This window comes from Mya arenaria, chromosome 15 (genome assembly GCF_026914265.1).
Source record: "Mya arenaria isolate MELC-2E11 chromosome 15, ASM2691426v1".
Taxonomy (NCBI): Eukaryota; Metazoa; Mollusca; class Bivalvia; order Myida; family Myidae; genus Mya; species Mya arenaria.
Window position 1 is genome coordinate 16,391,500 of NC_069136.1, and position 24,012 is coordinate 16,415,511.

A 24,012-nucleotide genomic window follows, 5' to 3' on the forward strand; every position below is an offset into this window, starting at 1 on the left:
TAGCGTAGAATGTTGGTGCACAGGACAAAAACGATTTTCAAATAATTACCGTATTTCTATATCCCCTTTCTTCACATACACTCAGAACGTTGTCTTCCGACTGCAAAGCTTTGTTCATATGGTCGCCTGTACAAAATACATTTGAGATACATGCCATCAGAACACATGAACATATAGGTAGTAGTGTTAATAGTAAATTCAACGTAATTGTTCGAACAAATGCACACTGTGCCAAATATTGCACATCACTTCCAGCCCTTAAGGTAACCGCACATGAACATAGCCGGGTTGTTCAGCGAGAAACATACCCGAGGGCAGTCAACACCCAGTAATGCATGCGTTAAAGCTGCACTCTCACAGATTGACAATTTTGACATTTTGTTTAGTTTTTGTCTCAGAATCAGCTGATGTTGGTAGCTATTGTTCGATTCACTCATAAAAGTTAACGCCACAATATAACTGATCTCAAGTGTTTTAGAATTATATTTTTCTTAAAGCGTTAGTAGTGCTTTAAACCATAATATATTTATTTTCGACCGTTCATATGAAATACTGCGATCTGATCTTTTGTCAGATGTCTTGTATTACTAGTTTCGATATATCAACGCAGACATTGGCTCATTCCAAGAAAAAAAATTCTAACCGATGAATCAGTGGGGGTGCAGCATTAAGGATCATAACATAAGAGGGGAAATAATTAATTAAAATAGCTTTTTCACACTTACCCCCACAGTGCGATATAGTGTACACATCCCTTCCAGCCCTGACAGTTGCCCCGCAAGTACACGCCCCAAATCCTCCCATGCAAGTCTCCACCTCAATTTCGACCTGAAGACATAGAGAGCGAAAATGAGTCACCCTAGTTGTGGGTTCGAGCCCTAACAGAGGTCCTTTCTCATGGCCTCTCAAAAATAACACAGTACTGGTTTCTTCAGGGTGCATGTGTCTTTCATCTGTCCTTACATATTTATTTCAGCGTAAACCAAGATTCAACGATATTTTACCATAACGTTTAAAAAATGGGTTCAAAGTGTTGGAGTTAAATAAGAAACGTTTTCCATTTTTATTGTATTTAAACATTGCTACAATTGCTTATTTGTAATACCCAATAATTCACAAAAACATACCCAAAGGATGTTTTCTTCCCCATAGACTACATTGCCATTGTAATTAAGTATAGTATATGGTACCAGTCATTTGTAACCACGTCCCCCCGGGGGGGGGGGGCTTTGACTATCGGTTTAGCCAGGCCCGGGTAAAATCCCCGCCAAATGCCGCCCGGTAAAGCCCCGGACATGGGGGCCATGGTTACAACTGAGTGGTACATAACGTACAAAGAGGCCTCCTTATGACCTCATGGAGACCAGCATCGGCACATTCTGCTCTCATAGAAAGCTGTCAATTATTACTTTTGTTTTCATAAAATATGATAAAAGCATGATAAAAAATACATTCAAACTTCAAAAAGTTGGCAGCTGAAACCTAATATCAATCAAAAACCAAACCTATCTTTTTTGCTAAATTTATAATGGCCAAGTTCCACAGCTTAGTACGTGTGCCTTTCTCCATTAGCAACATGTCCCTCTTATAAAGCACCATATTGTTTTTTTTTAAACCTAGCCAATCCCTACATATCACGTCAGTTTTATGATATTTTTTTTTCGAATATGTAATAGATACAGTACGCGTTTTCCTCTTACAGGCGTAAGAAACCGTTTCGCTAGGACGCAGACGGTTTTTTACGTCTGTAAGAGGACAATCTTGAAGTAACAACGAGTAACTGTATCTGACTAATACGGCGATAAGTATTTTGCATATATTAGTGAGCAAATGAATGCATTACTAAATAAATAAATACAGATTTATAAATATATTTTTGTTTTCGAAATATAAACATTATATTATTATTATGGCCTTTCTGAAGCGGAGCTATTGAAAATGTGTCTTCTTACGGTTGTAAGCGGACCGTGCACGATAATTTAGAATAATCCCACTAGCCGGTACCGGCTAGTGGGATTATTCTAAATTATCGTGCACGGTCCGCTTACAACCGTAAGAAGACACATTTTCAATAGCTCTGCTGGGGGAAGAGTCCTATAATCATTCCATTTCAATGAAGTATATTTATTTCGCCGCTACTTTTCTTTGCATCAAATATCTTACCGATACAGGAAAGTGTTTGTGCTTGTACATTGTGAACCATCCCACTGTCTGGATTATACTGTATTTCCTGAAACAGATCAATGTAACAAAGTGTCAAAAACTGTTCGTCTATATTACTGCGATTGACATATTGAAGAGGTTGTATTCTTAAAAGCCTAGTTTAAGCCTATAAGTGACCCCCCCCCCCCCAAAAAAAAAAAAAAAAAAAAAAAAAAGAAAACCAAAAAATAACAACACAAAACACACACACACACAAAAAAAAAAACACAAGACAAATAAAACAAACAAAAACTGTGTGTAGTACACAATCTCTGTTTATTGATCTAAATCTACTTGCCTTGATTCCTCTTATTCTGCTGTGCAGTTTTAGAAGTTTCATTATAGAAATTGCCCCTAAATGGCCCTGAGCTAATAAACGAATACACAGGATATTGGCCCCTAGTGTGACACCAGTGCAATTAGCAGGAGATGCACAGCAGGGGATTATCATGCCAAACATTTTAAACCAGGCCTTTAAATGAACTTGACACCAGATAATACAATTGCAAGGAAAAAAATGTTTAAAAATTAAAAAAAAATGATACCGTCGTGTTCAGTGCATTGAATCTTTAAAACGTATGTATCACGTCAATTACGACACATTTTTCTCCCACCTCAGATAAGAAGATCCAATGTTTTACTATATTTTGTTAAACTGAGCTCGTGTAAGATAGGTTCATCCCAAAGCTCGCGCAGGTTGATCTGATAAAATTCTGTAAACCTCGTTTCCGAAAAACACCGTACGATCGGGTCGGGATGAACCTATCTCACACTCTCATACTTATAATCTTTTCACAGATTTCGCGAATCTTTCCAATTAAATTTTTTCAGGGTATGACTACCCAGTAAGTTTTAATCTAAATTGGTATATTTATCGACACTCATGACGTGATTATCTCATACTCAATATACACAGCATGGAACTCCGAAAGGACAGACAGGGCAATGCAGCGGGAAACTGCTGCAACACAATGTAGATATAGAGCCCATCAGATTAATATCAGTGATGAAACTGATCGATGTCAACTTTTGAAAGGGATTACCACTGCTATAAGTGATCTATTTAACGAGAATGTTCTCACATAAAGTAGATACACATCTATTTATAAACTTACAATTGGTCGAACGTGAGAATCCTTGGGTCATTATTGGAGTAACAAACAGCCCCCATCCAAGAAGAAGCATCTGCGCTGTCCCACACTTTCACCTGCGAAAAGAGAATTATAGCTTTCACTACTTTATCCGCGGATGATATGTTCACTCAATCCGATAAGGCTCCACATGAATGTATGTAAGTATGTTCCTGTTTAAGATATATCATTAATGCACCAGTCAATTGTAGCAACGGCCCCCAGGTCCGGGGTATTCCGGGGATAGCGGGAGAAATTGCCCGTGTTTTACCCCTTTCAGATAGCCCCGCAGGGTCGAGTGAATGCGGTGGTTTTGTTTTCATTCCGAAAACAGCGGGGAATGGGCCGAACCTAGTATGACCCAGAGGTGCGGGGGCATTTGGTGGGTATTTTACCAGCAGTGTGTTCCCTAAGGGAGGGGATTGTACACGGGATTGGCAGGACCTAAGGTCAAAGTCCCCGCTATTCCCCGGCTATTGGGAGGCCTTGGTCAAAATGGACTGGTGCATAACATGTATGCTTTTAGTTCCCGATGATTCTGTAATTGTTTTCTTATATTATAATTCGTTTAAACTTTTTAATTTACCACGGACGTGAGCCATGTCATTTCAATATTATATTTATAATGCTTGTTTTCACAATGGCAAGCACATATACGAGGGCTTTAGCAGTGTTTGTTATCAATTTGTAATTTAGGAATGATGGCGAGGCTCTTTAAAAATGGGAAAACAACCAACAACATACTAACATGATTAAATCTATGTCAACTTGTATTCAAACCTTTAATTTAACAAACCTATCGACATATCCATGAGTGGCACATTGTTGCTACATTTGCTACGTGTTAAGAGGTCAATGCTACTCTGATTAAAAACAAACCTACTGTGACACCAGTGCAATAAACAAGAGATGCATAACATGGATTATCATGCCAAACATTCCTTAAACTATGATTGTTTTACCTTTGTAGGGGGAAGTGCTATTTGTGTTTGGAATGTACATGACGGAAACCAAATGATTTAGTCTGGTGACCATCATCATCATCATCAACATCATCATCATCATCATCATCTCATAAGCTTAGACTTTTATATGAAGATTGGTGGGCTGGTGATCGTAACATTGCGCTAATTTTTACAAGATGGTGGAGGTATACACAGACATCTTATCAGGTAAGTCATCCTATTTTTGATGATACATTCTTATATTTACACCTCAACTTCCATTTCTTAAATGAATTGCATTTTGGCCATGGCGATTATTATCCGCTGAACGCAATATCTTCGGATAAGTTCGGATCACCAATCGCATAACAATATACATGACAATTGAAAATTGTTTATCTTCTCATTGTTTGTATTGTGTCAGCAGGCCCGGAAAAAACTTAAATCAGCGTTTTAGACAGTTAATTCGGACACTTCACACTTTAACCAGCCCAACTGCGTTCATACCCCGATAATGACATCAATCCCGCAAATCATTCCTTACTTGTATACAACTTGTTTTCATAGTGCAACGTAACGGTTTTGCCCTGAGGCAGTGATTACGAACAGTCTTAAGTCTGAGTTCAGACTCAAGACGCATTATTGCAAAACTTCATTTCATTATAATTTTCCTTTTATCAGGGCATTGATAGTAAAATTTGCTGAAACATATCGCTATTTGAATATTTCACTAATATTTACCTATTTTTTTGTAAAAGAAATGAAACAAATATGATTTTTTTTTCCTTTATCAAAATGCTTTTCTGAGTCTGAGTCTAGACTTGGACTTGAGACTGTTCGTAACCACGGCCCCTGAACACCATAAAAAGTAATGAAACGTGATATAATTACCTGGATCTCACTGTCTATATCACAGTCGTTTTCGAAGAATGAATCCACCTGTCCAAAAGGTTCAACTCTAACCTTCAGTTTGAACGTATCTTTCAATTGATACCAGTTGTTGTTCTTAGAAACTATCTTAATCTCGTGGACTGTTGAGTTGGCTGGCAGAGATGACCTACCATAGATAATGTCACCGCACATGGAAGCATGCTAAAAAGATACAGAAGCTGAGTTACTAAACATCGTATATTTTATTGACCATTTGAATAGTGTAATCAAGGTTTACACATTGAACATACCTAATGAGATGAGATGAGACTAAAATAAAGTACAAATCTACTTTATTGCATAATTGTTATGGGTCATGTATTGTAGGGAGCAGATTATCTGTGCGAATAGTTGTTTTATTTTCATTCAAACGCAGACCGCAGACAATAAATCATAGCATTTATTACTTTAAAAAAAAACGTTAAAGTTTATAGAAATACAGCCGAAACCCGTTGGCTCGAAGTCGCTTGGGTCGAATTCCTCGTTGGTTCGAACTAGATGAAAGGGCCGATTTCACTATACTAAAGGTAAACTTTCCCGCTTGGCTCGAATTTTCGGAGGCTCGAGGTATTTTCGAAGGTCCATAGGAGTTCGAGCCAACGAGGTTCGACTGTATTGTTTTTTCTTTGAATTAAAACAGCCGAATCTAAATCTTTATATTGAACTATGGTGACACAAAAAGTCGCTGACCCCAAAAATAGATTTCTGCGAAATATTAAATATATTCATTTTAAAAACAGAATAATTCAGATAAGCCCTAGTTATGGAGTATGTGGCCGACACAACTATGACTTGAAAACAGTAATACAAACAGGGAAAGTGTTCTATTCAAACAGATCCATTTGCCAATTACATCCAACATATAAAAGATGAAAACCCTTCTGAGCCCCACAGATAACCTACGCAGCTTATCAGAATACAATGGTGGTCATAACGAGGCTACAGCGCACCGAGGATGGTCAGCGAAATTTGCTCAAAACTAATAATATTGCGAAAATAGCGGATTATAACCCTAAATATATATTGCTTTTCAAAGATTGCGATTTTGGCAAGCAAAATAGAGATACTCTAAAATATGACCACCTAGGTGTGCTGATAAGCTGTTTCGGCTATCTGTGTAAGCTCAGAGGATTTTTTGTGTTTGATGAAATTATTATCAACCTTCGCCTACCCTTCTTCGAAAGTAAGCCTAGCTTAGTCATTCAATTATAAACTTGAATTCAAAAACCACGTACCTTGACGGCTATCGATGCGTTTGTACAATCATGTGAGTCTTCAGGGTCATACACTTTGAGATTGAGACCACAGGTCTGTCCGTTGTTACAAACAAGAGCTACGTTGATTGAAACAGTGATATAGCCGATTCCACCTCGGCTCATATGAACTGTCTTATCTTCGAGCTAAAATAAAACAACAACATAAAATGGTTTAACGGATAAGGATAAGGATATTTTAAAACATCATCTATTTTTACAACAACGATTGAAATTTACTTATACTAAGTCACTCTCGTTGGTACGAGACGTTGGAAAACTTTACTAAAGGTAACTGTTGCGACTTTGACGATGCATATACCACGTGATAAATTTAGTCATAAATGCTACGTCGAGTGGCAACATTTTGCTTCGAATGAAGACTTTAAACAAAGATAACTTCATTATTTCTTCACCATTTTAAATGAAACATAGCTCAGTCTACGTCGGTTACGGATCTCTGCCTTCGGTTTTTAACCAGAGTTTGATTGAGAGTTTAGTTTCTTAAAACACTTCGACAAACGTTTTTACAATACGGCCGTCAAAACATTATTTTTGAAACAGGTTTGTCGAAGTGTTTGATGAAACTCCTCATCATATCAAACTCCTTCAATAAAACGAAGATGGGACTCTCTGAGCGGCAGAGACTGCCCTTTGTTTTATTTAAAATGATGTAGTAAAAGAAAAGTTATCTTTGATTTAGGTCTTTATTTTAAGCAAAATATTGCCTTCCGACGTAGCATAAATGACGTAATTTATCACGTGGTATACACACACTGATAAATACGATGATTATTATTTCAGTTAACATCAGTAAGCCCAATATATGGAAAGACAACTCTCACAGTTACAAATACTTAAAGATGACAGAGTTATCTATCCGAGGTTATCGTCTATCAACATCGACCACCCTTAGGAAAAACTAGTTGATACCATACTACGCTAACATTATAACTACTCAAACATGCTTACGTTAACAATTCTGGATGAGTCGCTATAGATTGTGTGTACAGTCTGGTTAACGTCCACCACTGTCACTGCGCATTGCCACTGTGAATAAGATCATTTAACATTTATAAATATATCTTTCATTAGTCCATTCCCGTAATAACATCAAACATTGGTCAATCAGCGTACTGCAACATATCGTTAAAGGCTTATTTAAAGCCTTCTATAAGTATCCTGCTGTGCAGTTTTGGAGTGTTTTTTTTTATAGAAGTGGACCCTAAATGACCCTGAGCCAATAAACAAATGCATATGAAATTGGCATCTACTGTGACCAGTGCAATTAGCAGGAGCTACACAGCAGGGGATAATCATGCCAAACATTCCTTAAACTAGGCCCTTAAATGACAATTTCAATTGAATTCTATGCGAAAGTAATACATATTGGGATTCATATTAACCAAATAAATATATTTACAGATTCACGGGGGGTCACAAGCAATTTACATTACCCGAATAGTTAGATTAAGCATGTTCTAGTTGCAATAAACGATCACATTATCAATTTGTTTTTGGAATGTTTAAGGTACCCGAACAACATTTTAGCTTATTCCCTGTCAGCTTCTTAAACATGCAGAGTCGGTTCCATGATTTAACATTTGAGGGGGCGTAATTTTGAGGCGTAACCTTATTGACTTTCGCCCCTCCCTCAGAACCAGAATATATGTAGTTTAAAATGGTGGAATGGGGGAATTATCCACAAATAAAATTTTAACCATTTTTAGTCCGAAATGTTGTATTCTATTCCTTTTTTCTCCGATATTAACATTAAAGATAAACTTGGACGATTTAAGATCTGGAATAGCTAGGTTAATGTTTGATTTTGATACCTGGTGATCCTGAATTATGTGTGTATTATTTGAGAGGGTATCGCCTTCTGGTTACTTTATGTTTATGACCAAATGAACAAAACATTCTAGTTCAATCAGTTTGCGGAGTACATTATATGGCTTTGTTTGAAATGCGATCGGACGCAAATATTCAATTTTGCATTTTTTCAAGACCGAAAGCGCCTTCTTGCAAGTAACCCTTCCAAATATTACCAAAAATGTATACGATCACCTAGCATGCCAAATTCACATATTTGTTGGTCGGACACCTTAACATTTGCCCTTAATGTATTCGAACCTCTATGTTGATAGCGCATCCAGTGCCGGAGAAAGTAGCTTTGTACGAACTATATAAGGTCTCGCTGGGAATGGAATGTGTCTGTGTAACTGCTACTTGCTGACCATCCGCATACCTTGCAAAATCCCACAAGAAATGAACGTGATTTAGGTATTGATAAAATTATTTTTTGACTGATTTTAAATGAAAGTAAAGCATAACATGTATATATAATACAAATTCAAATACGGTCAAAGCGGTTACACGGCCTTCCTGACTTTTTAAAAAAAATCTTACATCAAATATAAATTATGCAATGTAACCGTCAAAGCCTTGTTATACGTACCAGTTAAACTCATAGCTTTGCGTGTCATTATATCCTTCGAATTCACACGACACGTATCTGGTAAACGTTCCATTATTTTCAATAAGATAACTTTCAAAGTTAACTTCACTCGGAATTAACGGATTATCGTTAACAGGGAGCCATTCTTCTCCTGAGTGTTGAATTTCATACGGAGAACTCGTATCGCACTTTGCGCCGCTCGTAAAATTTGCCATAACCCATTGTCCTGCATATTCAACATAGTCCGGTTCATTGGGAATGTCTCCAACTTGTGGACAGCCGCATTTGAAGTAGTTCTCGTTGTAGCTGTACAGGGTAGGGGAGGTGTTTGGATCATATAAACTCTCTTGAGGGCCAAGCCTGTAGCAATGCAAATTTAAAGGTCAGTGTGATTATATGAATAATGTTAAGTTAACTACAGTCGAACCCGGTTGGCTCGAATTCACAGGGACCACCCAAAATACCTCGAGCATCGGGATATTCGAGCCAAGTGGAAACCTTACCTTCAGAAGAGAAAACCAAAGTCCTTAACATCCATTTCGAGCCAAAGAGGAATTCGAGCAAAGCGAATTCGAAAAGACGGGGTTCGACTGTATGACAATTATAGTTATAATCCCTTATGGAAGTGTTAATGATTTATAAGTTTCTTGATTTATCTGAAGGTATCCTTAAATTCGTGGCTGAAAGCTTAACCTGTATTCCATAGTTTTATATTCATAATATACTGAGTAACGAAATTATTTACAAGCCTTTCAAAATAGGTGAATAAATGAGGGATCCTATTAGTGCAATGAAACATCCAAATAGGCCCGGGGTTGCCATGCAGACGAAACACTATATACTTTTTTATGTCTATTTATATATATAATTAATTGAAAGTTGGAAATAAATGCTTTGTTATTTACGAAAAGTGGTTTAAATCTAATGCATTGCATGTGGCATATTTTCCATAAAGCAACAATATAAAACATCCAATGTCAGTATACATTAACAAATATTGTTCACCGCATAATGACAAATATTTATGAATTGAATGTTAGTTTAACTTTACATATTTTACAACGATTGTGAAGAAAACTATGATAGCTTATACTAAGTCGCTCTCGTTGGCACGATATTGCGCGAGAGTGTGGTCTTGTGTTGTGGAGGAAAACGGAGTACCCGGAGAAAACACACTTGTCCGGCTTGGTGACAACTAACCAAACTCACATGCGCCCAGGCCGGGAATCAAACCCGGGTCGCCTTGGTGAGAAGCGAATGCGCTAACCGGACGACCAAATTGAATGTTACAGGATGGGATCAACAGAAGAAAGTGCAATAGCACTGTAAATATATCATCCTAGACGCACAAGAACGAGTGTCATTACCCATGGTCATACCCCATAATGCTGATAAAGCCATTATTTTTTACAGAGTGATTTGTATTGATCATTCTAATCAAAGAATCAAATTAAACGGGAATACGGTGCAATGTAAATATAAAATAACACATACTGCCATGCGTCCATAAATCCATCACTGGTAGATTTAATTAATCCTGATCTGTCTTTGAAGAAGCTCTCAAATGAGCAAAGACCGTCAAGATCCGCGAAAGCCTCATTGCTATGCTGTTCCGTGATGTTAATAATCAATGAACCGGTTGCATAATCGATTTCCACATAACCCTCAAATCCGTTTGAAACTCGACCCTTAAACACAGACACTTCTAAATAATAACTATATTTCAAACAGACATGAATTATGGAAATTCAACAGTGAAATAAAAGCAGTAAAAAAGGATATTTTACTGCAAACTAAGAAGTGACAATATCCATTGTAAGTAGTAAAAGCTTTCGTTTAATAAGAACATTATGTTAGCAATCTACGACATATTTTTGACAGATGCAGATGTATTATCCTTCAAAACCGTGTTCCTAATATTGAACATTTTAATAATTTCTTTCATGCTTTCGGTGAAATATCAACTAAAAAAACTTTTTTTAATTAATTGAAGTTACTTCCCTTTGACCAAAACTTTAAAACAGCAAATTGTGTCAACATAATAATTTGGTATAAAAAGGGTACATCTATTTATATATAAACCGTGATAATAAAATCAAACAAATTAATAATGTGTTACATAGTTGTCGTAGTTTCGTTCAGTGCTTTCATCTTCATCATCGCCGACAAACGTGAAACCATCTCGCGTTACATCGTCACAAATATCAACGGTGTAGATTTTGTTGCCATCCCGGTACGTAAAAGCGCATACACATACACCGTTGGTTGATGTAGTGCATGGTTTAGTTTTAATCTGGGCCTGAATAGTTATTTAAAAAGAATGAGTATTAATACAAAACAAATATTCCAGTTTTTCGCCGAATACATTTAAAATAAAAACAACTTTTATAACCAGGTTTTTTCTTATTTCATTTCTACAGAGCAAGAGTCGGCTGTGTTTGTGAATGAAATTACATGAATTAAACATTGTAGATTAATACAAATGAATAAGCAATACATATTATAAGAGATGGTTAATTCAAAATCATGAAAAATATACCCAACCGTGTCCATATAGATCCAAGTTTCAAAAAAATGTTACTCATACAGCCTACTATATTTCTGTCATTTTAGATCATTCCAAAAACCTAAATCGTGTCAAATGCATTTGATTCATTAAAACTTCGTATTTTAAAACAACGAAGCGGATGATATTAAGAGAACCATAAACATTACGTCATTACAGTAACACCATGCTAAATATCATATAGAAATGTAATACCTCGACCGGTTTGTTTGCACTTTTTAAAAACAGGCTACAGATCATATCGAAATGTAATACCTCGACCGGTTTGGTTGCGCTTTTTAAAAACAGGCTATAGATCATATCGAAATGTAATACCTCGACCGGTTTGGTTGCGCTTTTTAAAAACAGGCTAAACAGCATATAGAATTGTAATACCTCGACCGGTTTGGTTGCACTTTTAAAAAACAGGCTATAGATCATATAGAAATGTAATACCTCGACCGATTTGGTTGCACTTTTAAAAAACAGGCTATAGATCATATCGAAATGTAATACCTCGACCGGTTTGGTTGCACTTTTAAAAAACAGACCATATATCATATACAAATGTAATACCTCGACCGGTTTGGTTGCACTTTTTAAAAACAGGCCATATATCATATAGAAATGTAATACCTCGACCAGTTTGGTTGCACTTTTAAAAAACAGGCTATAGATCATATCGAAATGTAATACCTCAACCGGTTTGGTTGCACTTTTTAAAAACAGGCTAAACAGCATATAGAAATGTAATACCTCAACCGGTTTGGTTGCACTTTTTAAAAACAGGCTATAGATCATATAGAAATGTAATACCTCGACCGGTTTGGTTGCACTTTTTAAAAACAGGCTATAGATCATATAGAAATGTAATACCTCGACCGGTTTGGTTGCACTTTTTAAAAACAGGCCATATATCATATAGAAATGTAATACCTCAACCGGTTTGGTTGCACTTTTTAAAAACAGGCTATAGATCATATAGAAATGTAATACCTCGACCGGTTTGGTTGCACTTTTTAAAAACAGGCTATAGATCATATCGAAATGTAATACCTCGACCGGTTTGGTTGCACTTTTTAAAAACAGGCTATAGATCATATCGAAATGTAATACCTCGACCGGTTTGGTTGCACTTTTTAAAAACAGGCCATATATCATATAGAAATGTAATACCTCGACCGGTTTGGTTGCACTTTTAAAAAACAGGCTATAGATCATATCGAAATGTAATACCTTAACCGGTTTGGTTGCACTTTTTAAAAACAGGCTAAACAGAATATAGAAATGCAATACCTCGACCGGTTTGGTTGCACTTTTAAAAAACAGGCTATAGATCATATCGAAATGTAATACCTCGACCGGTTTGGTTGCACTTTTTAAAAACAGGCCATATATCATATAGAAATGTAATACCTCGACCGGTTTGGTTGCACTTTTTACACTCAGGTACTCCCCAACTTCGTTTATGTCTAACGCGTAATAATTGGCCTCAAAACTGAAAGAAAATACACTCGTGAGTAAACAATGTACATTTATTCAAACGATGCAACTGTAAACAAAAAGATTAAAAATCTTCTTTGAATGAAATATGTAAATTGTTTTGTATACCCTCTTGTTATTCACTATTTGATGGTTCGTCTTATATGCGTTTTAATACCGAATTTAGTCGTAATCTTAATGCTGCACTCTCACAGACTGAACGTTTTGACAACTTTTATATTTTGGTCTTCGAATAAGCAATTTTTTGCGTAAATATCTGCAACCAGTGATGAAAGACTGTTGACAAAGATCAGATCGCAGATTTTCATATTTCCATTCCAAGTAGAATATTTTATTGGTTAAACCGTTACTAACGGTTTAAGAAAAATGCATAAAACATCAATTTCGGAGAGGAAATAGGAATATATATGTGTGTGTGTGTGTGTGTGTGTGTGTGTGTGTGTGTGTGTGTGTGTGTGTTTGTTTTTTTTTGTTGATTTCATTTATTTATTTATTTTTTTATTATTATTTTTTTTTTTTTTTTTTTTTTATGGGGGGTGGGGTCACTTGTACACAGGATTAAACCAGGCCTTTAAAAAGATATCAAGCAGACTTTGGATTTCGTAATATTATTTTAAATCATTTCTTATATGGGTTCTTATACTCACCCTATTTCATTGATTTTCCTCATGACTGGTAAGTTTCTCTCGTTGTCCCATCCTACCGAGCAAGTAATTTTCTTATCCTCTTTTGCTTTGAAAAGCTGTAATTACAAAAGAATAATGTACACAATGTATTGTCAAGTTAACGTAATGTCTTAATGCACATGGATTAAAAAGGAAAACAATGTCAGAATCAAATCGCCCCCTTAGTGAAGTGAGGTGTCACGTGCATTTTATTTTTGTTTTCGAGATACTAGTAGTCGGATTTAAATGTTTTACTTACTAGAAAATCGGTAAGTTGCAACACAATATTTCACGGTTGTGGACATTGTGAAATTTTATAAACCCAAGGAGTGTGAAAAGAACAACCCCTTTAACTATTCATATCTATTTTTTGTGTTTGTCATGGTACTTTTCTTTTTATAATGCAACCATTCCTTGAAATCGTATTGGAAAATAAATCAGTATGACTCATGGAACTTTTTACTCCAAGCATCTTTTTATTTAGTTTTTATTTAGTGAATGCTAAAGGGTGTCATTTGACATGCAGTAACTCTAAACACTTAACATTTCATTATTAAACAAACATGTATATCAGTGCAAAAAGGTAACTTGCATCCTATGGTACCCTATGTGTAAACTATGGTTTATCACTTGGTAGTTTTTTATCGAAAGTATAATTAAGAGTATAGAAAAACGCCCGCCCCCCCCCCCCCCCCGAAAAAAATGGGAAAAATATCTAGTTTGGACCTTGCTGTACTAAGGGGGCGAAAGTTTTTCTTTTTATGATATAATACAAGATTCCAATGTTATAAGTTTGTACAATTTATCGGGATATATAACTATCTCTTTTTTATTTCTTTCAAATTCATACATATACACCTACATCGGAACAGTTACATGTAGGCGGATCTAAACCGTGTACTAACTACCATGCGGTTAAATGAAAACACTCTTCGAGTATACGAACGCTAGTTATTGACATGGTAAAACAACAGTTGCTTCCCACATTATAATCATGATTGAAATGATTCACACATGCGAAACACTGATACAAATTTAAATAACTCGGGTGGTGGGTACAGTTACTTTTATCCCATAAATTACAATTTAAGAAACACATTACTTTAATTGGGGGCCATGTGTAGCTGTCCCAAAGACCATGTTCTTGTTCTATTGCTGGCACCGGTTGGCAAAATTCCTCCGTAAACACATCGTCGTCGTTCATTGCGTCAATGGTGTGATAGCCGCCAGTAGTATTCACCGGAACGAACGTGTATGTGTCAAAGAATCCTCCTTGCATCAGACTGTATTGGAAATTAGCCCAGCTGCCGAAAAAGTCAAGCCCAGTCTTTGTAAGGCCTCTGAAGCGTACTCCACACCTGGCATCATCGGAACCACCGGCCACGGGCGGACACGTTTCGCCGGATTTTAATTTAAATTCAAGATCACAAAACAATTCAGATGAGTTTCCTTTGCAGCCAATAGGCGTGTTGAAGATGGTCAGAATAGGGTGCTTCCATACATTGTCATACACGGCTACTGTTCGCTGAAATAACAAATTAGATTATCACGTACAACAGAGGAAAGTTGCATATAGGTTTTTGCTCGCTGGAATAAATCATTGAATTATCACAGAAGGGGAAAGTTGAATGAAGGGTTTTGCTCGCTGGAATAAATCATTGAATTATCACAGAAGGGGAAAGTTGAATGAAGGGTTTTGGTCGCTGGAATAAATCATTGAACTATCACAGAAGGGGAAAGTTGAATGAAGGGTTTTGGTCGCTGGAATAAATCATTGAATTATCACAGAAGGGGAAAGTTGAATGAATGGTTTTGCTCGCTGGAATAAATCATTAAATTATCACAGAAGGGGAAAGATGAATGAAGGGTTTTGGTCGCTGGAATAAATCATTGAATTATCACAGAAGGGGAAAGTTGCCTGCAGGTTTTTTTGCTCGCTGGAATAAATCATGGAATTATCAAGTACAGAAAATGAAGGTTGCCTGCAGGGTTTTGCTCGCTGGAATAAATCTTTGAATTATCACAGAAAATGAAGGTTGCCTGCAGGTTTTTGCTCGCTGGAATAAATCATGGAAATATCAAGTACAGATAATGAAGGTTGCCTGCAGGTTTTTGCTCGCTGGAATAAAACATGGAATTATCACGTACAAAAGAGGAAATTTGCCTGCAGGTTTTTGTTCGCTGGAATAAAACATGAAATTATCACGTACAGAAGAGGAAGATTGCCTGCAGGTTTTTGTTCGCTGGAATAAAACATAGAACAAGCATTTACAAAATAGGAATGTTGCCTGCAGTGTTTTGGTCGTTGGAATAAAACATAGAATTATCACGTACTAAAGAGGAAGGTTGCTTGAAGGTTTTTGCTCGCTGGAATAAAACATGAAATTATCATGTACAGAAGTACAGAAGAAGAAGATTGCCTGCAGGATTTTTTTTTATTTAATTTACTCTTACGTTATGTTCTTACCAGAAATAGCAGTACATAGACAATACGTGTATCATATATGCATTGAATATAACAATATTGTGTACCTTTGATTCTCCTACGAAGATAGTAGGACTTGTAACCAGTTGTGACCCAACATCGAATAATGACTCTGACCATGAATAGGAGCACCGCAGCTGAAAGTAATACACAACAATACACTACATTACCGATAAAATAAAATGTACTTCATAAAATAAAATGTACTTCGGGCTACGAGCCGGGTAGTCAAGGAATAACTACAGATGTGTGCATTGACACGGCTTAAACCCAAAACGGCTCCCAACGAGTAACATAACGTCACAAGTTAACTTAAATAAAATACCAGAACAATAAAATATCGTTACAAATAAATTTCGTGGTTAAAATAATGGCGGAATTCTGCCACTACGTTTTTTTCGTATTGGTCAGCGGAATGGTCAGTAAACAAAGAGTATTGATACACAAGCTTCTTCTATTTTGGGGCTCCCTTTAAAATGGCATAATATAACTTTTAATTAATTTCATAAGGTCTGCCTTGTGGAATGTAGATAAAAAAATTAAAATCTAAACATTTCAATGCAAATACTTTATACATTCGATCTGTATCAAAGATCTTAAAAGATGTGCTGGTCGGCAACAGATTTGAATGTAAGTAAGAATAATCATTTTAATGAATACTATCATTGTATTATGAACTTGACAAGGGCGTTTGTTGCTGTTGTTTCGTGCAGTTTTGAACATTTTACAATCGTAAATGTGATTCAGTTTCAGTAAGAAAACATAGTACGATGTTTGATGTTATTAAATTTTGGTTACTTCATTGGCGGTCATTATCAACATTTAATGATAAGACTGTCATGTGACCCCATTTAGACTTTTCGTGCATATCAAACCAATCAGAGCACAGGGGTAAACCACAGTGTGAATGAGATAGAGGAGATGACAACGCTAAGTGGTGTGTAAGTTCATTTTAAACCGTCTCCGTGGCCTTGAGGTTAAGGCGTCTGCCTACGGAGCGGCAGGTCGTGGGTTCGATCCCGGGCCGCGTAATGTTAAAAGCTGGTACATGTAGCTCGCTTGCCTGGCGCTCGGCATTTAAAGGGTAGTGCTTGGAAAAGTGGTGTACTCAATACTGGTTCAACCCAAGAAAGTTGTATCCCGCGTATCGGTGCTTTACACCGAGCACGTTTAAAGAATCAATAGTTCTCTTTGCAAAGAGATAGGGTATCGCACCCGGATCTCTTATATCTCACTCTGTTTCTTCAAGTCTTCAAATGTCTGGATTTGACTGCGAATTGCTCTCACATCTATCTCATGTCACTTATGGTTTATTAACACAATTTAAGTCGTGATGGCGTCACGACGGGTCAAGCCATAATGCAGCCAATGGGCGCGGGCAGACCTTGTCATACTCAAATAAACAAACAAAGTTCATTTTAACTTGCACTCTTGCCGATACGGCGAGTACTCCAGTTAGAGTGTTAGTCATTTTAGTATTTTGGAGCATAGTGCACAGACAGAATGTAACCCTGATTAGAGTACCCTGCTTCTTTAACGTGCACCTGTGTACAACACTGACTCAAGGGACCTCCATTTAACGTCCCTCCCGGAGGACAATTAGTATTTTTAGTGGTGCGGCGGGGAACCGAACCTGCGATCATTGGATTGAAAGTCAAGTGTTTTGCCACTAGAACACGGATCCGCCACAACGCAATGGATCGAATGTTATTTATGCTAGCATTCCGAACACCTCGAAAATAACCTCGGATGTATATGGACGGTTTATAATATCAGTTATCTTTACATATAAGTTATAACTACGCTGGAAGCAGATCGCTGACAATCAATTTAAAAATAAGAAGAAAAAAACGTAAACCCACTACAATAGATAACTATTATTATTCAAAATTTTACGGACTACATGTACTTCTAATGATGTACCGGCATATATCCGAGGTTGATTTTGAAAAAAGCCGAGGAGTTCCGAACGTTATAAATGCTCATTTACTAATGTTGTGTCAACTGTATGTTTTTTTCTCTAAGGCCTAAAAACAAATTGTTTGGTTAGGGTAACATACTTTTCAAAAATAGGTAGGGTAGGTAGGCTTTTTTTTTTTTTTTTATTAGGCTTTATATAAGAATGTCATTTTCATCATTGGAGAATGGTGTTAAAGTTATCTTCTATATAAGCAATTAAGGTTTTAAACAATATATTTAAAAGCAAAAAAAAAAGAATTTTTTTTTTAGTTTTTCATTTTTTTTTTCAAACTGACTATAAAAACGTTAGGGTCGGCGCCTATTCCGTAGGTAGGGTCGGGTAACCCGAACCAAATGTATTTGTTTTAGGCCTAACGAATATAGAATGCATTTGTTTGTAAATTAAAAAGGCATCGTTTATACAGCGAAGCCTTATTTATGATATTACAAACGGAAGCTGTGACAAATAATTGCTCTTCATCGCGATAATTTGTTAAAAATATATATACATACTTCAAATCCAAGATGCGCAATACTGCAGTACTCTGCCATGTCGTCTTCGGTAAGTGTTGCATTTATCCATGCTTGTTTTCGTACAGGCCCGTATGTATGGCAATGGACGTTGTCAATATACCTAGACAAGGACATAACAAAGAGGTTTTGTCAGATCTAAATTCTCAAACAAAACGTACCATTGGTGGTATTGTATGTTTGCCTTAGCAATAAAAATATAAAGTATTTATAATGGTACATCTTTTAATGTGACACTCTTATTCAAAATCAATACATACAAATGTTTAACAAATTTAAAATCTTGAGTAATACACCTTTATCTACTTACTTAATAATGCATTTATGGAAAAAATAATTACTGATAGCAAGATTTTCACCGTGTATTTATAAGCTAAACACGCAAAACATATTAAATGATTGGTGAGTGCTGAAAGATTTACTGTGACCAACTATCGTCTCATAAGATTGAAATGTCGTGTTTTCTGCACCTTTCTCTCATTAAACCTCATAAGAACCATTGTATCCGACATTTATTCATTCATTTTGTTATAGCAAAACAATCGTGGGACAATTGACTGACAAAATATCGTTTTAATTATTTTGCATGAGAGACAAGAATTCGCATGTTAATTACAATACAGAGTAAGTAGACTCCGTGGCCGTGTGGTCTTGACTTCTTCCAAATAATATTGCAAACTGTAAATCATCTGGTACTTTGCGGAACCAGTGAAATTGCCTCATTAATTAATCATTATCACGATATTGTCTTAGCCATATTGACCACGGTACAAAACGAAGCATATGGAGGGTATCCGCCGATGGTCTATTTTCTTACCAATTTACTACATAGTAGTAGCCATCATCTAGGCTTTCATCTCCTGTATTGTATGAGCTTGCATCACAGGAAAAGGCAAGCTTCGGGACATAGGTTGCCATGTCTTCGATAAAGTACAGATGCTGATTGACATACGCAACACGTGCCGTTTCCAATGGTTCTGTTTGAGAGGTTGGTCCACTGTCTAGATTAAGAACGAAAAAGGATGATGTTTTGTTTATATTTTTTAACCGACATTTACGAACTTTAAGATCTGACATACATTTTTATTAATCATAATTCTTATTGGACAACATGCATTGCAAATGGTGTTCGCCGTTTTTTTTTTTTGCTTTTATTTTGAAAATTCGTCTTGTAGTAAAATAAAACAACAAACAGGCAGTTGAAAGTTATAGCAGTTGCTGCTTCAGAATAGCATACACAAGTGCTCTGATTTTAACGTTTAGTGGTATATATATATATTTGATTACATAACTTTAAAAACCAAACGATAAAATTGATTGAAATTTAAATATATGTATGTATAAATATGTAGACCTATACATTAATCTTTATATGCATTTGCGAACGAATAACTTAAGATGGCTTACTTAGACAGTATGCGGCAAATGCAATGGGTGGAGAAGGCAGTTCTACGTGGAAATTAGGGCCGCATTTTTGAATGTTTACCGGTATTTCGTCATCAATGCCACGGATCGTAACATTTTTTTGTAAAGTTTCTCCATCCGCCATTTCGGTCATAATTGCTGAAATGATAGTATAATCTTCTAGTACAATTTTGCTTAACAATAAGTCAGTTCCTTTTAAGTCAATGCAACAACAGCAACAACAACAGCAGCAGCAGCAGCAGCAGCAACAACAACAACAACACCTACAACAACTTTTAATGATTTCAGGCAGTCATGCCTATAGCAAACAAACAGTTATGAAGGCGTGCTAATTGTAAAATGATTTGAGGAATGATTTTCCATTTATATAATAGTGTTAAATTTCATTAAAAACTGATCCTCAAACACGTGTCGTTAGCAAAACGATATTTATTAATATCCTTTGCAAGAATTTCTTTTAGTGTTCACCCTTTGAATGTTTTTTTCTTAATTTGATACTGCCATGATCAACTAACAAAAGATAATTGCAACGATTCAGTCAAAATGAACACGCTCTTTTTCTCAACCTTAAAGGCCTAGTTCTCCCCCCCCCCCCCCTCAAAAACAACAACCACAAAACAAACTGTGTACAGTACACAACCTCTGTTTATTGACCTTAATCTACTTGCCTTGATCCCTCTTATCAGATCTCCTACTGAGTATCCTGCTGTGCAGTTTTGAAAGTTTTTTATTAGAAATGGAACCTAAATGGCCCTGAGCAAATAAACGAATATTCGGGAAATTGGCCCCTACTGTGACACTAGTGCATTTAACAGGAGATGCACAGCAGGGGATTATCATGTCAAACATTCCTTAAACTAGGCCTTTAAGTCATTCTGACCTTCTGTCATTGTAACTGGAAATTTCGTGGCACAGGAGCCCACTGGTGCGTCACCAACGGCAAGCATACGCGGCCCAATGTTGAACCGTTTCGTCTCGTCCCAGGCGTGAAGGTCAGAAATTAGGAGTTCCCGCAAGCCCGCATGGTAGTTTGTAGATCTCCGGTCAATGTCTGGTAATTCTTCGACATAATCCGCACACCCTTGGTCTGGAAATAATTATCTTACCTTTCATATAATGTAACTGCCAAAGCATCTTTATGCGATGTACATTTATATCAAATTTGAGTGACTGATGAACCCATATCATTTGTATAACATTTGAAAGGATTTTATTTCATTTTGTAAATATGAAAACACATTGCTGAAATAAATATGAAATACGAGATGTAGTTGTCTTAAAACATATAATTTTACAATTATATATGACAAGTATGATTAGATAGAAAATGATAAAATAATACAGACAAAACATGCGTTTAATTCTGCACTGGAAACAAGAAAACGTGTCAAAGTACATGGAAAATTATATTTATCTATCATGTGTTTCCGGTACGGATATAAAACTCCGACCCTCGTTCACGCACGCACGTTAGCCGGAAACGAGGCTTGCCGAGTTACCAGGCCACGCAACGTGCCCGAGGGTCGGGGTTTATTGAAATGGCATAATATATTTTTCATAAACCATACAATAAAAAGTGTCGCGGATGCGCGTGACTCATCTTACATAGGGGATGTCAGACGGGTTTTCCAGCACTAGTCACATGACCGGAAACACACATCCGGTATGCAAGAAAAACTTTTTCACAGCGGCTTAACAGTATACACTATCAAAGCCACGAAGCTCTTTAATGCAAAAAAAAAACCCGCTAAAATATAACGTCAAGCCGCACTTATTTCAAAATATAATCCATGCAGTTCTCGCACTAGTAATGACGATAAACCCATTTGTTGTCAATACAATGTTGCCCAATTACTACGAAAATAACTAAGTTTTTAAAATAAATAATACAAATAAAATTCAATTGTATATTTTTAATTTAAAAACGTAGTTATATTCTTCTAATTTGGCAACATTTTATTTTGATGTCTTCTGAATTGTTCAATTAAGTCACGTGGGTTCATGAATGAATTTTCGCAAATCCATGATCACTTTTGCGAATATTTTTTTGGTACTTTTCTTGGACTTTTTCAAAATGTTTAAATTCAATTCTATATACGGTGTTCCTATGGTAGATTAATGAAATACAGTCGAAACCCATTGGTTCGATATCGTATGGCTCGATATTCTCGTTGGCTCGAACTTGATGTCAAGGACCGATTGACTTTTACGCTATGTAAGCATTCCCGCTCGGCTCGATATTCGCGAAGCTTGAAGTATTTTGACCGGTCCCTGGGATATTGAGCCAACGCGTTCCGACTGTATATTTGTTTTCGATAGATTTGATGAGTTTTCAAATTGAATGGACTGCATGTTAAAATCTCTTTTAAACAAGCATGTAAATCATGTCGAACTTATTCGATCAATCATTTGGCAGTAGTGAAATCAACAATAACGACAGAACACTCTTTGGCCAATGGAAATTGGAAGCTGGCTGTTCAAAAGAAACATATGTACATATATTAACAAAATAATTTAAATACTAACCAGTGTAACAAAAACCATTCCATTCAAATAGCACTGGATCACAGACACATACGCCGAATTCGCATATTCCTTGTGCAGGCGAACACATCTCGTCAGATGTACAATTAGAGCCAAGGACTGAAATAAAGAAGACCGGTGCTAAAAATTATTGATTTGTGATATCCGGATTGCACAGCATCCTTCCAGGAACACTTTAGTTACTGAAACCATTACCGAAAACAAATAAACGACATTTTTTATTTCTGTTAAGTCGTTTAATTCAGTGTGTGTGTGTGTGTATACCACGTGACAGATTGCGTCATAATTACTACGTCGGAAGGCAACATATTGCTTCGAATGAAGACTTTGAACAAAGATAACGTTCCTTTTTTCACCATTTTAAATGAAACATGCCACAGTCTACGCCGCTTATGGAGCCCCGTCTTTGGTCTTTTACCAGTGTTTGATTGAGAGTTTAGTTTCTTAAAACCTTTTGACAAACATTTTCATAAAACCGCGCTTCCTGATAGGGCATTGTCAAAACATTATTTTGGATACAGGTTAGTCCAAGTGTTCAAGGAAACTAATCACCTTATTAAACCTCGGTAATAAAACTAAGGCGGGGCTCTTTAAGAGGCATAGACTGTCCTTTGTTTCATTTAAAATGGTGTAGTAAAAGAAAAGTAATCTTTATGTTTTAAGTCTTCATTTTAAGCAAATTAGGGCCTTTCGACGTAGCATATATGATGAAATAATAAAGATATTGACTTCCTACGAAGCATTTATGACGTAATTTATCACGTGGTATACAAACATTGATATAGCCCCATGATAATTCAAGTCCACTTACCCTCGACACATCCGTCGTTTCCGTCGTTTACAAAGCCTGCTGAACAACCACATTCACCGAAAGCGTTACAATGCGCATGCTCAACCATCTTGCAGGGAAGGTCCGAAGCGCATGCTTGGTATAAAACTGAAACATTAAACTTAGGCAATTTAAAGCTGCACTTTCACATATGGACCGTTTTAACAACTTGTTTCATTTTTTTTGTCTTGGAATGAGTTAAATTGGGTAAATGTCTTGAAAAAAGTCATATATGACTACTGACAAAAGATCAGATCGCAGTATTTTATATTAACGCTCTAAAATTAATATATTATGGTTTAAAGCACTACTAACGCTTTAAGAAAAATAAATTCTCAAACACTGATCAGTTTTATTGTGGTTTTAACTTTTATCAGTGAATTGAACAATCGATACCAACATTAGCTGATTCTGTGACAAAAACTCAGCAAAATGTCAAAACTGTCAATCTGTGAGAGAATAGCTTTAAGGCTTTTACGCATTACTGGGTGTTGACTGCCCTCGGGTATGTTTATCGCTGACCAGTAGTCCATATGTACGTTCGGAAATTGATGCTTTATGGCAAAAAGCGTTTCTAATACGACGTACGCTTAAAAAAGGAGTTTTTCG

General features: G+C 36.4%; 1 protein-coding gene across 2 annotated transcripts in view; it reads right to left on the minus strand.

Moving 5' to 3' along the window:
• LOC128219685 (uncharacterized) overlaps positions 1 to 24,012 on the minus strand; it is a 120,879-nt gene that overhangs the window by 21,745 nt on the left and 75,122 nt on the right. For both annotated transcript variants that reach the window (XM_052927595.1, XM_052927594.1), the window contains 21 exons: positions 23,386 to 23,511; positions 22,557 to 22,673; positions 20,911 to 21,117; positions 20,013 to 20,168; positions 19,423 to 19,606; positions 18,588 to 18,708; positions 16,163 to 16,252; positions 14,733 to 15,155; positions 13,613 to 13,707; positions 12,879 to 12,960; positions 11,037 to 11,216; positions 10,412 to 10,605; positions 8,918 to 9,277; positions 8,593 to 8,707; positions 7,432 to 7,509; positions 6,442 to 6,606; positions 5,168 to 5,368; positions 3,318 to 3,409; positions 2,164 to 2,230; positions 726 to 828; positions 50 to 126 (listed from right to left, as the gene is read on the minus strand). In XM_052927595.1, coding sequence (XP_052783555.1) covers positions 50 to 126; positions 726 to 828; positions 2,164 to 2,230; positions 3,318 to 3,409; positions 5,168 to 5,368; positions 6,442 to 6,606; positions 7,432 to 7,509; positions 8,593 to 8,707; positions 8,918 to 9,277; positions 10,412 to 10,605; positions 11,037 to 11,216; positions 12,879 to 12,960; positions 13,613 to 13,707; positions 14,733 to 15,155; positions 16,163 to 16,252; positions 18,588 to 18,708; positions 19,423 to 19,606; positions 20,013 to 20,168; positions 20,911 to 21,117; positions 22,557 to 22,673; positions 23,386 to 23,511 — 3,233 coding nt within the window. The remainder of the gene's footprint in view (positions 1 to 49; positions 127 to 725; positions 829 to 2,163; positions 2,231 to 3,317; positions 3,410 to 5,167; positions 5,369 to 6,441; positions 6,607 to 7,431; positions 7,510 to 8,592; positions 8,708 to 8,917; positions 9,278 to 10,411; positions 10,606 to 11,036; positions 11,217 to 12,878; positions 12,961 to 13,612; positions 13,708 to 14,732; positions 15,156 to 16,162; positions 16,253 to 18,587; positions 18,709 to 19,422; positions 19,607 to 20,012; positions 20,169 to 20,910; positions 21,118 to 22,556; positions 22,674 to 23,385; positions 23,512 to 24,012) is intronic.